Here is an 18556-nt window from a genome sequence, read left to right as displayed (position 1 = left end):
CCTAATTCTCAGGGCTTGAAGCTTTCTTCTAAGGTTCTAGCGCTGTAAACCCAGTCCATTAGGTATTGGGCAGTCAAGGTCTAGGACAGCTAGCACTGGAAGAACTTCTCACCATCTGCCTACTCACATTTGGGTGGAACAAAAGGCCTCCAGGCAAATGATTGAAAATGATATGACGTAACAAAGCTGTCTGATATGCTCAGCAAATGTCCTGTGCAATATTTGTTGCTTATGTTACTTGAATATGAAAACCTCCAAGTTTGGAAATGATTTCGGAGTAAAATATCTTTTCTTTTTGCCCGTCCTGGGGCTTGAACTCTGGGCCTGGGCCGCTGTCTCTGAGCTTATTTTGCCCAAGGCTAGCGCTCTACCACTTCAGCCACAACATCACTTCCGGATTTTTCTGAGTAGTTTCTTGGAAATAAAAGGGTCTCCAAGTCTTTCCTGCCCAGGCTGGCTTTGAACTGTAATCCTCAGATCTTAATCTCAATTCTAGACTTGAGCCACTGGAGTCTGGCTTCAAATATCTTTTTTTAGCTCATCTTATTGTTTCTAACAATAAGCTTTAATTATTATTCTCAATATAGAAGTGATTTCATGATCTATTGCACTTATTTATATTCTCAAATCTGTTGTTTGCTTCTTGTACAACGTATCATTGCTTCTAGAATCTGACTCGAGTTTATTTTTAGAGGAGCAAGTGATGGCCCAGAAAGAAAACTGCTTTCATGCTTTCGGTTTTCTCTAGATGAGCTTTCAGGACCCACATAGAGTTGTTTGTCAAGCTAAGAAAAGGCTGTTTATGTAATGGCTTTGGTCTATCATGTAGCTTCCCTAACCTAAAGACAAAAAAAGCAGTTGAAGTCCCACCTTCTTTAGCAAACAGCTGATTCTGTTTTCTCTTTTTCAGCCAATGGTGACCAGATATTTCAGGGGAAACTAGGTGAGTCATCTTCTGCAGATAAGCTGAAATATTAATAGTTCTAGTTCCCTCAGGCTCTCCAGCAAACCAAACAGCAAGACTCCCGGCGTACCTTGGCCAGAGAAGCCCTTCCATAGCAATCTCTATCAGGCGGGATGAATTAGAAAGACTGAAACCGATGAGGAGCTGCAAACTGTAAACTCAGCCTTGCATTACAAGAGATTTCCTTCTCACCCTCAATTCTTAGCCTTGGATGAGTTTTGGGGATAGATGGACTTAAAACCTGCCTGACCGTGGATCCCCCGCCCCCTTCCCACCAGCACTCCTGCTGCGGTAAGTAGACCGAAGACCGAGGCCGCAAGGGCGTTTGCAGGCTTTGCGGACTGCGGGGGTCCGGGGTGGGGGGCGGCGGTCCGGCGAGCGCTCGCGGGACTGTGTGTGGGGTGCGGTCCGGGGGCCGGCGGGGCCTGCGCCCGGGCACCTCCGCCGAGCTCGCGTCCCTCTCCGCGGCTGCTCATTCAACCCCGGCTCTCCGGGGTTCTCCAGCACCAGCCGGAGTCCGAAGGTCTGATCATCACAGCAGCGACGGGAACTCCGAGCGCATCCGACGCCCCGGGGTCCTTGAACCGGAAGCCAGCGGGTAACTTCCGGAGTGGTTGGGGGTGGGCAGGACTTCCGCTGGTGCTGGGCGTGGAGCGAGGGGCTGGGGCGGGACTTCCGGGGGTGCCGGAAGTGCGGGCGCGCCAGCCTCGGTCGCCGGGTTGAGTGCGTGTGGAGGCCGCCAGTGCTGTGCACGTCGGTCGTCCGTCCCGGGCGCTGCGTCGTGGGGATCCCCGGGCTGAGTGTGACTTCGGCCGACCCCGGGCGCTGCAGCGTGTGGCGCTGTGACAGGTGAGAGCCGCCATCTTTCCAGACCTGGAGTGCTCCCTGTCCTTCCCAGGATGAGGAGGACGGAGTCGCGGTGGCGGAGTGTTGGGGACGGGCTTGAGGACTAGGCGGGGGTCGGGGGCAGGAGAGTCGGGTGGAATGCGATGGAGGAATCGGGGGGAAGGGAAGGGTCGGGGTTAGAGGCGGGGGCGGGCGGGCAAGGAAGGCCCGGAGTCGGGGTGGTGTGGGGTGGAGGCGTGGGGGGAGTCGGGGCCGGGAGGGAGGGAGGAGGGCCTGGGGTCGGGGTGGTGTGGGATGGGGGTGTGGGGGGAGTCGGGGCCGGGAGGGAGGGAGGAAGGCCCGGGGTCGGGGTGGTGTGGGATGGGGGTGTGGGGGGAGTTGGGGCCAGGAGGGAGGGAGGAGGGCCTGGGGTCGGGGTGGTGTGGGATGGGGGTGTGGGGGGAGTTGGGGCCAGGAGGGAGGGAGGAGGGTCTGGGGTCGGGGTGGTGTGGGGTGGAGGAATGGGGGGAGTCGGGGCCAGGAGGGAGGGAGGGAGGAGGGCCTGGGCTCGGGGTAGTGTGGGGTGGGGGTGTGGAAGGAGTCGGCACCAGGAGGGAGGGAGGAGGACCTGGGGTCAGGGTGGTGTGGAGTGCGGGTGTGGGGGAAGTCGGGGCCGGGAGGGAGGGAGGAGGACCTGGGGTCGGGATGGTGTGGGATGGGGGTGTGTGGGGAGTTGGGGCCAGGAGGGAGGGAGGGAGGAGGGCCTGGGGTCGGGGTGGTGTGGAGTGGGGGCTTGGGGGGAGTTGGGGCCAGGAGGGAGGGAGGGAGGAGGGCCTGGGGTCTGAGTGGTGTGGGGTGGGGGTGTGGGGGGAGTTGGGGCCAGGAGGGAGGGAGGAGGGCCTGGGGTCGGGATGGTGTGGAGCGGAGAAATGGGGAGGGTGTCCGGGTCGGGGCTAAGAAGTGCTCTTTCCCTCCGGAGCTGCAGAACTGCGCTTCTCGGGGAAGCCCGGGAGAAGCTCTGGAAGTGCCCCTCAGATCCCCCAGAGAGAGGCTTGGGTCGGGGTCTAAGAAGGAAGCCGGTGAGAACTCAGGCCGTCAACCAACCCCCTGACAGTGCAGTCTCTCTCCTTCCTTCCCATTTGCACACTGTCACTACAAATGATCCCCCCTAATTGTAAGACAGCTCTCTGAGATAACAGCAGCAGCATCCTAATGCACCCGTTTACCAGACAAGGTCGCTTTAAGACACGTTTCTACTTGTGAGCAGACATGTCTTATGGGTCAGACAGGTTATTAGAGGATTTATCATCCCAACACTGCCACGTTCCTTACGCTTGTCTGGGTTCGTTGATACTGCTTATACAGTGATCTTCCATAATGAGCGCTAATTGCTTGGGAGTTTAATTTAACTTGAAATGGTTATCCCTCAAACTCAGTGTTTTGGCTTGTGTGTTATGACCTTCAAAGCATTCCAGGGATTATTTACTTCGAAGTAAACTAGATAGCACAAGACAATTATGATGTGCCTCCAGGATATATGTATATATGTATATTTTCCTCTTCTCAAGAACCACTCCACCCCGCTACCCTGCTTGCTGTTTTGGTTTACCTTCCTGGTTAAATTTGAGTGCTAACAATTTTTTTTTTTCGGAATATGAACTCCAAACGTGAACACATTATGCTTACTCTGCTTTCATCAGATCATATTTACGTATTCTCTTGTTTTAGATGCTTTTCTATTAATACTGCCCACAGGAAGCTGTGGGGCTGTGGACACTGGCCAAATGTAGTAACAGTAGTATGACCTTGGGCAAAGAACTTCCTAAGTTTCCTCTTCCCACTCTCCAAAGTCTTGTTTGTATCAGTCTCATTTTTGCCACTAGGAAGTTTATATACTTGGTGAAAGCATTCCTACAGAGTGCCGGGCACAGGGGGGTTTTAGGTGTGTTTCCTTTTTCTTCTCACTCTCTTTTAGTACTTCTTTTGGAATAGCTAATAGCCTGTTATTTTGCCCTTGTCATGAGTTAAAATCCTTGATTTTCTTAATTATCCTGCTTTGATTTCTCTAAGGAAAAATATATCTCATCCTAGATTTTTAGTTTCTTCTTTTAATGTTGGGATCTTTCAAAAAATCTTGGTGGGTCCTTTATCCAATTGTCATTGGCAGAATTGATAAGCTTGTGTCCTGTGTCATTAATGACAAGACAGTTTAAGCAGTTTAATTTTGATGACAGGTTTTCTAGGTTGCATGTAGACACCATGCTGTGTTGAGCATCTGGAAACGTATATAATGCTACTTGCAAATTATATATATATATATATTTAACAATTCTTTAGCCTATGATTGCTGAAAAAATTAACCATTTAAGCAACTTTTTAAAAAATTATACACAGTACAAAATAGGAAGTAATATTTTGTATTTTTATTCAAGTAAAGTATAAATTATTTTGTTGTATTGCTTTTGAAAATAATTTTGGTTATCTGCCTTTCCTAATTTTTTTTTTTTTTTGTTGGCTGTAGGGCCTGAACTCTGGGCCTGGGCGCTGTCCCTCAGCTCTTCAGCTCAAGGCTAGTGCTCTACCACTTGAGCCAAGCACCACTTCCGGCTTTTTCTGCTTATGTGGTGCTGAGGAATCAAACCCAGGGCCTCATGCATGCAAAGCAAGCACTCTACCACTGAGCCACCTTCCCAGCCCTGCCTAAATTTTTCATATGTACTTAAGAAGAATCTAATTAGATAGTGACAATTTACTTGATACTGAACATAATAAAAAAGATCTTTTTGGGAAGGACAGAAGGCCTTAGCTTAACTTTCATTGATGATATTTGATATTACAGATTGGGGAAAGTGGAGGAATTCTGCTTGCTAACACCAAGAATGTTTATTGATTTCACAAATTTGTTACACATTTGGTGTGTGCCTGCTCTGGTCTGGGCACAGTGCTTCTTTCTTTTCTTTTTTTTTTGGGTCCGGTCATGGGGCCTGAACTCTGGGCCTGGGCGCTGTCCCTCAGCTCTTCAGCTCAAGGCTAGCGCTCTAGGCTTGAGTCACAGCGCCATTTCTGTTTTTTTTCACTTTGCTTATGTGGTGCTGAGGAATCGAGCCCAGGGCCTCAGGCATATAAGGCAAGCGCTCTACCCCTGAGCCATCTTCCCAGCCCTGGCACAGTGCTTCTGTATCAAAGATGTGCACACATTGTTCTGTGCTTCCAATAAGTATGTGTGGTGTGTGTGTATGTGTGTGTGTGTGTGTGTGTGTGTGTGTGTAGTGTGTACAGGGCACCATATAGTAAGGACAAATGAGTTCAGGACAAATCAGAGTTCAGAAATAAATATTCTGTTAAAGCTCATTTACATAGCCTATGTAATGTGGTGATCTGTATGAATGTTTTGTGTTTTTTTTTTTTTTTTTTTTTTTGGGTCCGGTCTTGGGGCCTGAACTCTGGGCCTGGGTGCTGTCCCTCAGCTCTTCAGCTCAAGGCTAGCGCTCTACCACGTGAGCCACAGCGCCACTTCCAGCTTTTTTCTTTTTGCTTATGTGGTGCTGAGGAATTGAACCCAGGGCCTCATGCATGCAAGGCAAGCGCTCTACCACTGAGCCACCTTCCCAGCCCCGAAAATAATTATTTTTACAATTTGCTTTTTATCTTGTGTTTAGATGGAATAGTATATACTAAAGTACCTTATTAAAAAAGATAATTCAGTCGTGTGTTAATAGCTCATGCCTATAATCTTGGCTACTCAGGATTTTAGTTTCATGCCAGCCTCAGCAGAAAAATTCAGTAGATTCCATTTCTAAAATAACCAGCAAAATGTATAGCAAGAAGCATGACTCAAATGGAGGAGTGTCAGCCTAGCAGGTTCAAGGCCCTGAGTTCAAACCCCAGTATTGGGAAAAAATACAAACAAATCACCTTTTCATGCTAGGTAAGTTGTCTTGCATTGAGCTATATTACCAGGCCCAGCTTTTTTTTTTTTTTTAATAAAAAGATTTTTTTTGTTATAGTTCTGTGATTAACTTAAAAAGTGTTTAATCTGTTTATCAGACTGTTAATTGTGTTTGGAAAATGTATTTGGAAATGATTTTGTGAGGATTATTTTTAAGCCTCAAGTAACCCTTGTAGATTTTTAACCTCAGATAGACTTGCCCACCATTGATTCTATCTTAGATTTGTGGTACATCATTTTAAATTACAAATACCTGCAACCTTATTGATCTTCTTTCTATGATCCTTATATAAGAAGCATAAATTTGTTACTAAATGAAACACATAGTTGTATGTTTTTTTTGTTTTTTGTTTTGCTACTATGGTCACAGGAGCTGAAATAAAGACAATAATGCCTGTAAACCTTAGGGTATTCTAGTTCTTTGCCACAGCCTTATCTATGGGGGATCTGGTGGGAAAGGAAGGAAATGTTGATAGGACCAGTGCAGACTGCTGGGGAAAAGGTGGCAGATATGAATGCTGGACAAAAGTAAAATTAGAAAAAAGTTGCAGGAAAAAGTTACAAAGTGAAAGCTTAATGACAGAAAAAGGGAACAGGTGAACAAAACAGGAGAAGATTACAGAACTAACTTTGGAAGAGTATTGGTTGGTGGACAAAAGCTGAGGAAATTATAGGAAGAGGGAGAACTTCAGACAGTCACATTTAAATGATAAGAAAACAGTGCATGGAAAAGACATGTAACCCATGTTTGAGACACAACTTCGGTGGAGTTTAGGAAGCTACTCAATGATAAAATCACCCTATTTGTGAAAAGTATTTGGTGCTAGGTTTTCAGGCTGTTATTGAAATGCGTATACACCACTGGAAATAAGCTAGTAGACAAAAACGGCTTTTGTGAATTGACAAGAAAATTCATAGAATATTGGGTGGTTTGTGGGGGTGAAGTAGGGTTTAAATTAAAGCCCAGTAGAAAGCAGAATAGGGGTGCTTATTTCCTAGGGAAAATGCAGGGGCTGGAAAATTATACTTCAAAGTTAGTGGTCTAAACCCCACAACTCTTGAGGTGAGGGGATGTTGGTATTGGAGATATTTGCAGTTTTTGTAAGCAGTTCGTAGAATATTCAAGTTGCCTTAACCATCTAATTTATACTTGTCAGATGTTTCTACAGATGAAATTACTTTTTCTTTCTGGTTTATGGTTTTTGTGCTGGAACTTTGGGCCTTGTGCTGTTGCTCAAGTTTTTCCACTTGTAGTTGGTGCTCTAACCACTTGAATCATCAAATCCTAACTGATAACATTCGTAGAAGGGAAATACTTTATGATTTTTATTTGCTTAAGTTAAATATCTGAAGATATTTTTGTGTAAGGTCATGCTAGGACAGCTTTGTGGGCTTTTGATATATATATATATATATATATATATATATATATATGTTCATATATATATATATATATATATATATTCTTCTTGATAAAATATAGTTTTTGAGTTCACCAGGCTTCTTCTGAATGCTGGGATTATAGGCATGTATATTTGGCTTGCAAAATATACATAAGCTTCGCGTTAACTGCATGTTTTTAATGTGGTAAAGCCAGACCTTACAGTTTGAGAAACAGAGTATTAGTTTTATACCTATACAGAAATAGAGTTAAACATATAGAAATAAACATAATTTTCTCTATTCCTCCCTTCAAGGATAGCTAAAATCAATGAACATTATATATAAAACTGAAAGGCAAAAAGAGATTGCCTAAGCACTTTGGGACCTGAGAAATGGCACAAAGCTTAGTTCTCAACTTTTCTTCTTGCATTATAAGTCTGTGATTTTTTTTTTTTTGCTGGAGAAATTTAACAAATGAGGGACCTCTAATAGCCCAGACCAAAAGATCTAACCAAAAGATTAAGAAAGGGACTGCCTACAAGATAGGAGATGTTTAGACAAGAGCCTTAATCTAGCCAAGTCCAGAAACCATATTCAAATGGAGTGTAAGTAGCCAACAAATGTAAAAAAAGTTCAACATCTGTAACCATCGGGAAAATGCAATCCAAAACCGTCCTGAGATTGCACCTCACTCTACTCAGAATCTTAGTCATCAACAAAACAGCTGGTGAGGATGCAAGAAAAAGGACAGTGCTGGTGGGGATATAAATTCGTTCAGCCACTGTGGACATCAGTGTGGAGGCTCCTCAAACAAAAACCTAGCTTCGATGTGATCCAGGTGTCATCAAAATGCTTCACTGAACATTTACTAGTCCTTGAAACAAAGAGCAGTATTGTGAAGAGAATACAGATTGTAGCAAACATAGGCAATTTACAAGTGAACAGTGCAGTGAATGAAATTCAGCAAATAATTCAGCAAAATGGAGAAGACAGAAAAGAATCAGTGGACTTAGAGAGAGAACAATAGAATTGATCATTTATTACTGTACAGAAAACAGACTAGAAAAAAAAAAGAGCAGAACCTCACACCTCTAGGACAAATCTATTATTTGTGTCATTAAGAGTTCCAGAGGTAAAGGAGTGGTGGGAGTATTTGAAGAAATGATAGCTGGATTTCTTTCAACATGGCAAGTCATAAACTTACCATTCATGAAGCTGAGTCTATGCGTCCACAGACAGGGTAAACACGAAGATGTTAGAATACATCGTAGGTAAACTTGTGAAAACTAGAGACCAAAAGAGTTGTCAGAAGAGCTGGGAAGGTAGCTGGGTGGTAGAGTACTTGCCTTGCATGCATGAGGCCCTGGGTTCTATTCCTCAGCACCACATAAGCAGAAAAAAAAACGGCAAGTGGTGCTGTGTCTCAAGTGGTAGAGCTCTAGCTTTGAGCTGAAGAGCTGAGGGACAGCGCCCAGGCCCAGAGTTCAGGCCCCAGACCTGAGAGGGGTGAGGAAGAGAGTTTTCAGAGAATGCTATTTTATCTGTGATAGGAATGCAATTTGGGTGAATGTAGATTTCTCAGAAATGGTATTAAGCAGAAGAAATGACATACTGTCAGGTACTGAAGGAAAAGGATCATTAGTTCAGAATTGTAGGCCAGGTGAGCTGTCTTCCTGTCATCTGACTCCAGCAGCCCTGCCCTAATGTAGCAGGTAAAGGGAGTGCTGGAAGCACAACGCAACTGTTAAGAGCAATGTGGACATAATAGTAAAGAACAAGTCACAAAAAACAATATTATTGGTAAATTTGATACATGTACACTTCTCTGACTCTTCTCTCCCCTTCTCTCCTCCCTCTTTTTGTGCTAGGATTAGAGCTTAAGCTCAGGGCCTAGGTGTTGGTCTCTGAGCTTTTGTGCTCAAGGCTATTGCTCTACTGCTTGATCTACAGCTCTGTTTATGGCTTTTTGAGGTGATGAATTGGCTATTAAGAGACTCACAGACTTTTCCTGCTTGGGCTGACTTTGAACTGCTAGCCTCATATTTCAGCCTCCTGAGTAGCTAGGATTATAAGCATGAGCCAGCGCCACCCAGCTGAAGGAATATTCTAAGTAATATGTTATCAGTGGGGATAGTCAGAAGGATTTACATGAACTGGTAAAATGTGGATAAATCACTAAACTGATAATTTGTGAATCCATAATGTAAAACATAGAGCAGCCACTTAATTAAGTTATTTATACAGGGATAAGCTCAGAAACTATTATAGATTAATCCAAGTAAAATGCAAAACCATCTTTACATAATCTATAAAAAAGCAGGGGAACAAAAATAACAGGACAGGAGAGGGAAGAGAGAGGGTTGGAAGGGAGTGAAAAAAATGAGAATGAATCACCCTCATTTGATATATAGTTGGGACCAGTATTTGAAAATCAGCATTGTAATTTATTATGTTAACAAGACAAAAAAATAAAATCTCAGAAATAATTAACATACACTAAAACAAAAAGGATGACAGGAATGTAACACAGGTCCTGTTGATGTGGGCACTAGAGGGAAAGAGAATGGAAAGAGCAAATACAGTCAAAAGACTACACATATAAAAATGAAACAATGTTGAAATTGATTTGAGAAGCAGGTGGAAGGATGAAGGAGGTGATGGGATCAGTCTGGTCAGGGTACAAAGCACACTTATACATTTTGCATATATGTACATGCCAAAATGAAATCCCCTTAGATGATGAATTGATGCATAAAAAATGGAAAATTGCCCCAATAAAGAAAATAGTGAAAATGAGAAAACACAAAAGACTTAAGTAAACTACAATGAAAACCAATGAAAACTCTTTTAGTACTGTTCTCAGGTTTGAAGTCTGAACATACTAAAGATTTTGTACAGATTTACAAAATTACTATTAAAATTCCAGCAAGAATTTTGGAGATAGAGAAAACAATTTTCTAAAATTTAAAGGGAAAAATTTAAGACCTAGAATAGGCAAAACAAATTGGAGACTTAACTGATAGGAACCATTGTAACAGCTTTCAAAACAATGGTTGGAGGAATAGATACATAGATTAGCGGAATGGAATACAGAACTAATGTAACTACTTATGGCTTTATTCTGAATGAAATAATGATATACACATATCAGAAATACCATGGGCAGGGCTGGGAAGGTGGCTCAGTGGTAGAGTGCTTGCCTTGCATGCCTGAGGCCCTGGTTTCGATTCCTCAGCACCACATAAACAGAAGGAAAAAAAAAGCCGGAAGTAGCACTGTGGCTCAATTTGTAGAACACTAGCCTTGAACTGAAGAGCTGAGGGACAGTGCCCAAGCCCAGAGTTCAGGCCCCACAACCGGCCAAAAAAAAAAAAAAAAAAAGACCATGGGCAAATCTCTGGTACAATTAATTTATACTAAAACCAAAAAAAGATAGGAAAGTAAAAGACTTTGTTGGCAGGAGGAGAGTATTAGTGGAAGGTGATAGGCTATAGAAGAGGATGAGTGAGGCTCAGTTCAGAAAACCAAGAATTTTATTTGTATGTATGGAAATAGAACAATAAAACCTGCTGATTATTTTAGGAAGGGACAAGGGGGAAGGAGGTAAGTGACAGGGAAGGTAACTGATGAGGATATATTGTGTGCATGTATGGAAATTCCACAACAAAGTACCTCTTGTACAATTAATGTATGCTAATAAAAATAAATTTCATATCATGTGAATTTCATCTGGGGAAGCAAGTATAGGGTAGGTAATCTTTTCAACAAATGTTGAAATAATTGGGTATCAGAGGCAAAAAAAAAAAAAGATACCATGTCAGTCTATCAATACCAAATGGCTCATAAATTATGATTTAAAGCCCCAAACTATAAAATTTGTAGAGGACAGGACAAGTTTTTGAACTAATGAAAACTTCTCAGACATAACTTCCAAAGTATGATCTACAAAAAGAAGTTTAGCTTTGTGAGTAGTCAGCTAGGATGAAGAGGCAGTTAGGAGAAAAGATTTATAACCCATACATGTTGGAGATAGCTAATTGCAGAGTAATTCATACTGTAGACTATAGGAAAAACTCTCAACTTCTACCAGATAATAAGTAAAAGACAATGAAGAGATATCTTGCTGCAGAGGATCTCTGTATGGCAAAAATCTCAGAAAAGATAACTTCGTGGCTACTAAACACTGGAAAATGAAAAGAAGCATACCAAGAGGGGTGCTCCATTCCCATAGGAACAGTGAAGCCGACAATGGTGACAATACTGGGTGCTGGGAAGAAGGTGGTAAACTAAGTTTCCCAGGATGGTTAATACTCTAGATTACAGTTTGACAGTTTCTTTTAAAAGCAAACTCAAAGCTGAAACAGGTGGATGGTGAGCTGGAGGCAGGCGTGGGCTATGTGCTGAAGGCCCCTCTTTGGTGAATTGATAAAGTCCGACCCAGAGAATGCAGAACCCAGGGTTCTCAGTGCTCTTGGTCTAGGAAATGGCCAGGATAAGCAAATTTATGGTAGAGTGCCTGCCTAGTAAGTGTTGAGTTCAAACCCCAGTCCCGTTAGAGGAGGTGGTGTGGGGGAAAGAGATGGTGCAGCCTAGGGCTGGTTGTAGGAGTTGCTGGGGAAAGTGGGGAATGACTGCTAGTGGTAATGGAGTTTCCTTTTGGAATTGTGAGATACTTGAAAAGCTGAGGTGTTCAATCACATAATTCCCCAATGTACTGAAAGTCATTGAATCGTTCTTTAAATGACTGACTTGTGTGGTGTATAAATCATATGTAACTAAACTTGTTCAAAAGTGAAACATGTTTATTGTATGACTCTTGAACTTTTCACTCAGAAGGAGTGAAAAGTTCTATTGATACAAAACCTGTGTATTATTGTTTGTATCAGCCTTGCTTATAATGGAAATAATATATATATATATATATATGTATGTATAACAGTAGGTGAATGGCTATCCAAACGTGTGTTTAGACATACTTGCCATGGATACAACCTATCATTAAATGGAAGTAATTATTGATACATACCACAGATTGGATTGATTTTTACCATTAAGTTGAATGGAAAAAAATCTAAAGGACACATACTCTGTGTTCTCACTTATGTAGCATTCTCAAAGTGACAAAATTGATCACAGTCTACAAATTAATGTGTAAGAGGTTAGATGCATAGTGTGGAGGGATGTGGTGTAGCCTGAGTGTGATCTTTTTACTCATAGCTTTGTGCTTGGTAGGCAGGTGCCCTACCAAGTGTCATTCTTTTGCCTTTAAATTTTAAGATAGGATCTGGTGTTTTTTTTTTTTTTTCCACCCCCTGATCTAATCTTGGACTGTAGGTGTGAACCACTATGCTCAACTTGTTTTTGAAATAGAATCTAACTTTTTGGCTTGGACCGTTCTAGACCATGACCTCCTTGGTAGCTGAAATTATGGGCATGATGTTGTATGTCCATACAAAGTATCTTTTGAGGAGTGGGGTGAAGTGCTGAGCTGCTTGTTCTTTTTTTTTTTTTCCTGGTCTTGGGCCCCTGGGCTCTATCTGTGAACCTTGCCACAGCGCCACTTCTGGCTATTTATGTGGTATTGAGGATTGGAACACAGAGCTTCTTCATATATGCTAGGAAAGCTCTCTAACATTAAGCCACATTCCCAGCTCCATGTACTGCTGTTTAAACTCAGCCTTTCACTTGCTAGGCGTTTGTTTTATTTGAGCCTCACCCCCAACCAAAGTTCTGTATCTTGCTTATGGTAGTATTTGTAGACGTTTAATGTTTGTAACAAGGTTATGGCTCTTTGAACCAAATTGATCAACAAATTGCCTTGTCATGTAACTGTTGGGGAAATACTAAACTCTACAGTTTTCATAATTTCCTATGAACGAACAGTTATTTCAAAATGATAAGAAAAGTGGATCCTGTTTTTGGGAGTAAAGTGGAGACTTTAACACAGATGTTTTGGTTGAGATTAATTTAAAATTTTATGAATAAATTAAAGCTTAAAGCTTTTGTGTTAGACTAGGGTTTTAAAATTTTAGTAAGCTTTATTTACATAGGAGAGCTCTAAGTAGTGTTTTAAAAAAAGGAAACCAAAGTAGTTAAACTGTGTGCACACACGTTCATATAGTAAGGATAAAGGGCTGGAGGCATGGTTCAGCAGTGGAGCACTTACTGCCTAGTGAGTGCTAGTGTTCTTTTTTTGGTTGTTGTTGGTCATGGGGCTTGACAGCTAGGCCTGGTTGCTGTCCTTCAGCTCTTAAGCTCAAGGCTAGCCCTCTACCACTTGAGCTACAGGGCCACTTCTGGTTTTCTGGGGGTTAATTGGAGATGATTGTCTCATGGACTTTCCTGCCCAGGCTGGCAGCCTACTGAGTAGCTAGGATTACAGGCATGAGCCACTGGTGCCAGGCTGTGAGTGCTAGTTTTAAGCCCCGATGGACAAAAAAGTTTTAAAAAAAAGTAAAGAAGTTTTTGTACTTTAAGGTCAAATTAACTGATTTCTATTTTAATCATACTAATAATGTAAATGAATTTTTGTAAGTGATAAAATTTTCAGCCTTGATATTTAGGATTCCAATTGAAATGCCAGTTTAATAAACTAAATGAGAGTTTGTTGTTGTTGTTGTGTTTTTTTTTTTTTTTTTGGTCAGTCATGGTGTCTGAACTTTTGGGCCTGGGCACTGTTCCACAGCCAGCTCTTCAGCTCAAGGCTATCATTCTACCACTTGAGCCACAGTGCCACTTCCAGCTTTTTTCTGCTTATGTGGTGCTGAGGAATCAAACCCAGGGCCTCATGTATGCGAGGCAGGCACTCTACCACTGAGCCAACTTCCCAGGCCTGTTTAATATTTTGCGACAGGATCTTCTGGTGTAGTTTAGGTGTTAGGATTGTTAAGCCAGTAATTTGCTATTTGTCAGCAGGAAGTAAGAGTCAGGGGAGTCAGAAAGGATGGCCACCGCAAACAAGTCTTGTCTTGGGGTGCAGACCTCGCTCTCCTCACAGTTGTAGTTGCCTGCTGGGAATGTAGATGTCCATAGAGCCCTTAGGATTATTGTAAAGGTTGGCGGATTTCCCCATCAAGTCAGTAGGGTCCTCCTAGTGTTGGGACAGAGGCAAGTTTTCCTTTCCAAATCAAATCAAGATGACTTGGGGCACACTGGTTCTCAGTGGTTATATCTGTGGGTTGGGCAGGGCTTGGGGTGGTGTTGCAGGGAGGTCCCATGCTTCTCATAATTTATGTAAACTGACGTAGGGTTGTGTTCAGACATGTTCACAAGTAATAGCAAAAAATAAGTAGAAAATGTTAAAAACAGGCTATTATCGTCTAGTTGAAGGACAATGGAATGTGATATGTAACATACTACTTAGCTTAGGATGTGCTACCATGGTGATAGACTTACATTAGTAGGAGAGAGAAAGGGTAGTAACAGGAAATGCCCGAAGCAGGTAAATCATAATGACTAAATTATTCAGAGATTTGAGTAAATTAATCCCATGTGACTATAGTCTGAATTGAGATATGCTGTCAATATTAAATACTGAATTTTGAAGAGATAATCATAAAATAAATGTGCTAGTAGTATTTTTCATATTGACTAAAATACTTTAGACATGTTGGGTTAAATAAATCATTAAAAATAAATTCACATAATTTTATTTTAAAAAGTTGGAAAGTTAAAAATTACACATATATCTTTTCTGCTGTTTCATTATAGAATTTACTGTAGAATGTGCAATTAAAATTGGTTAACTCTGGGGAGTAGACAGAGCCTGGGGGAGGCTGAGGTAGGGGACAGTTTTTTTTTTTAATCCAAAGCTCTTTGCTTTTGATTAAAGAGGTTGATGAAGTTTGATTTAAAAACTACCACTAATGGTCTGGGAAGGTGGCTCAGTGGTAGAGCGCTTGCCTTGCATGCATGAGGCCCTGGGTTCTGTTCCTCAGCACCACATAAGCAAAAAGAAAAAAGCCGGAAGTGGCGCTGTGGCTCAAGTGGTAGAGCGCTAGCCTTGAACTGAAGAGCTGAGGGACAGCGCTCAGGCCCCTCCCCCCAAAAAAACTACCACTAATAAAGGCAGTGTTTAAATCATATAGTAAATGCTAGCTAATTATAGGAAGTTTGTAATGAAAAGAAACACCTGTCATTGTTTTACTGTATGGGAAGTAAAGTACTTGTTTTCTTGCTGTTTAGCTTGTTGCAGGAGAGGCCAGGACACTACTTGGAGAAGTAATGCCCACAGAAAGCGGAAGTTGTTCAACTGCTCGCCAAGCAAAGCAGAAACGCAAATCTCACAGCCTTTCTATACGGAGAACCAACAGCTCAGAACAAGAAAGAACTGGACTCCCAAGAGACATGTTAGAAGGACAAGTGAGTTCATATTGATCAGCACCTCATATTCAGGATGGAGATTGTGTTTGTAATGTTATCAAAGTAGCCAAGCCAGGTGCTGGTGGCTCACTCATGTGATCCCAGCTAATCAGGAGGGTGAGATCTGAAGATTACAGTTTGAAGTCAGCCTGGGCAGGAAAGTGTGGGAGACATTGTCTTTAGTTAGTCAGCAAAAAGCTGAAAGTAGAGATGTGACTCAAGTGGTAAGCAAGAGCAGTGGCCCTGAATTCAAACCCCAGTATTGACTCAAAAAAGAAAAAAGTAAAATAGCCAAATACTATTACATTTGCAAATAGGAGAAAATTTTGGGTTATCAACCTTTTATCTTTTTTTTTTTTTAGTCTAACACCAGGACTTGAAGTTGGTACCTGAACTAGTACTGTATACCAAGAGCTACACTTCCAGCCCCCAACCTTTTATCTTAATACATGCATTAAAATTATAATCAACTTGATAATATACATAGTCTTAATTAGATTTCTGGGTTAGCATAATACTGAAAAAGATGTGTGTCAGTATGGATTTGTTTTGTTTGTACAAGTTAATTAGTAGCATGGTTTTTGTGTTTTCTACCTAATAGACTCAAGCAAACATTGTACAGTTTTAATTAATTTTTTTCTGTTCTCTGAGTTTCACAACCCAATGTTTTAGTAACTACTTAGCTTTTTGTTTCTGCTTTAGTAGGACTATTATATCTTTTTTTGTTAAAACTTTAAAGATGTTGAAATGTTAAAATTTTTGAAGAATATTAATGTGAAGCCTAAACAAAACTTATATTAAGATAGTCTACATATATGCTTATATAAGCATATGTATTATATACATATATTATGTATATAATATGCACACATTCCTTCTAGGCAATTCTCTTATCACACGAGCAGTGCTTCTATCCCCATTTTGCTCAGGTGCAGAATTTGGATATAGAGATACTCAACTGTGCCCCATTCTATTTCCTATTAAAAAATGATTACAAATGGGGGGGAGGGGGGAGGCTGGGAAGGGATGTGAAGGGTAAAGCAAAGGAGGAGGCTGCAATGCTTGGTAAGAAATGTACACATTATCCTGCCCATGTAATTGTAATCCCTCTGTACAGTATGTTCACAAATAAAATAAAATTAAATTAAAAAAAAAAGATTACATTTTCCTTTAACATTGGAAATAAAAGTGCTCTCTTAAAGTGCTGTGGACTGTGGGCTTTAACAATGGAGATTTCCTTTCTCACAGTTCTGATGGCTGAAATGGAAATTAAGGTATGGAAAGTGTTGGGTTTCTTCTGAGGCCTCCCCCTTGGCTTTTGTCCTTTGTCTTTCCTCTGTACGTTTAGTCTCTTCTTGTAAGGATACTAATCATAGTAGATTAGGGTTTCCCAGTATCACTGCCTTTTACTTTAATACCTCAGTAAAACTCTATGCATAATAACATTCTGAGGGGTTGGAGTTGCACGTATGGATTTTGGGAGACACAGATTTTAGTCTCTTGAGTAATGCAATGGAACTTTTCTGGTGTGCTGGCTTATAATGGAGCTGTGAGATACACGTCACCACAAGGTAATGTGACTGTTGAGCACTTGAGAGGTGCTTAGAACCTGGATTTAAATTAAAAAATAAAAAAGAATTATTTGGGTCTGGGAAGGTGCCTCAGTGGTAGAGTCCTTGCCTTGCATGCATGAGCTTGAGTTCAATTTCTCAGCAACACATAAGCAGAAAAAGCTGGAAGTGGTGCTGTGGCTCAAGTGGTAGAGCGCTAGCCTTGAGCTGAAGAGCTGAGGGACAGCGCCCAGACCCAGAGTTCAGGTCCCACAACTGACCAAAAAAAAAAAAAAAGAATTATTTTACATTGAAATTTAAAGTCATATGTAACTGCCAGATATTGTATTGGACAATGCAGTGAACAGCCAGAGATGGTTTCTAGGTTTTTGATTTACTTACACTTGGCACCTCTTTTGCTGGGGTTGCCTTCCATATGAGGTTAGCGTGTTCTTCTCCTGGCCTGTGTGCACTTGTCCTGCATTGTGATGTCACACATGATGACACACAGTCACCCCTAGAATGAAATTCAGAATTTTCTAGGCTGAACAGCCTAGCCTTGGACATTACTGTAATGGTTCTTTGTGTCTCCTATATTTCTTTGATGGCACTTTTTCACTGAGTATGGTTATTTGGAGTGGGACCAGCCAGCATGTTCTGTGAGCAGCCAGTGTGAGGTGCTTTGCCTTTCTCAGCAGCAGGAGGAAAGAGCAGTGAGTGTTCAGTGCAGGTGTTGGCATGGTAGGTATGAGTGGAATGATGTGAGAATGGAGAACTTGCTAGTAGATTTGAAATACAGGAATCACTTTCAGTTGCTGGGAAATCATACCAAAAAAGGTAAAGATTAGCTTGTGTGACATGATGTCAGGTTTAATATTTTCATGTTAGATTCATTAATATGAAGTAGTTTAGAAAGGTGGTTAGTGCAGGGCAATGATCCATGATCACAGAAGACTGCTGAGTCAAACTATATACCAGAAAGGCATGGAAGAATGCAATTCCAGTGTGAAAGAGAACGATTGCTAGCCTAGACCAGTGTACGCAGGCTAATCCTTCATAGTAGAGGGAGAAAATAAAAGCTAAAGAAATTGATGACTCCTACCTAGTCTACCACTACAATAGATGCTTCTTACACTTAAAAGTCCCATCTTTTTTGTAGCTTTAGTCTGTATTCAGTGTTTTTACTATAAGATATCTAGGGGTGTTCCTTTTCTATTCTTCCCTAGTTGGTGTTCTGTAAGCCTTCTTTCTTTCTTTCTTTACAAATTTTACTTACTTATTTTTTATTGTGAAAATACTGTACAGAGGGGTTACAATTACATGGCAAGATAATGAGTACATTTCTTATCAAGCATTGTAGCCTCCTCCTTTGTGTAAGCCTTCTTTATATGGAAGATTCTCTTCATGAAGTTGAGGAAGTTTTCTACTATTATTTTATTGAGTAGATTCTCAGTACCTTTAGTTTGTATTTCTTCTCTTTCTATACTCATGATTAGTTTTTTTTTTTTTGGTGCTGATCTGGGG

General features: G+C 41.5%; 1 protein-coding gene across 2 annotated transcripts in view; it reads left to right on the top strand.

Annotated features, from left to right (window-relative positions):
* Wdr37 (WD repeat domain 37) overlaps positions 1–18556 on the top strand; it is a 68250-nt gene that overhangs the window by 6009 nt on the left and 43685 nt on the right. The window contains exons 2-4 of one of the 2 annotated variants that reach the window (XM_042686115.1): positions 911–943; positions 1170–1255; positions 15306–15482. In XM_042686115.1, the coding sequence (XP_042542049.1) occupies positions 15345–15482 (138 nt within the window). In that variant the 5' untranslated portion in view covers positions 911–943; positions 1170–1255; positions 15306–15344. Of the gene's footprint in view, positions 1–910; positions 944–1169; positions 1256–1666; positions 1814–15305; positions 15483–18556 lie in introns of those variants that run through there. The other variant, XM_042686114.1, reaches the window with a different exon arrangement.

The sequence above is a fragment of the Dipodomys spectabilis genome, unplaced genomic scaffold (genome assembly GCF_019054845.1).
Source record: "Dipodomys spectabilis isolate Male_0828 unplaced genomic scaffold, ASM1905484v1 ptg000096l, whole genome shotgun sequence".
NCBI classification, from domain to species: Eukaryota; Metazoa; Chordata; class Mammalia; order Rodentia; family Heteromyidae; genus Dipodomys; species Dipodomys spectabilis.
Note: the sequence above shows the minus strand (reverse complement) of the source record. Positions and strands in the feature narration are given on the sequence as shown.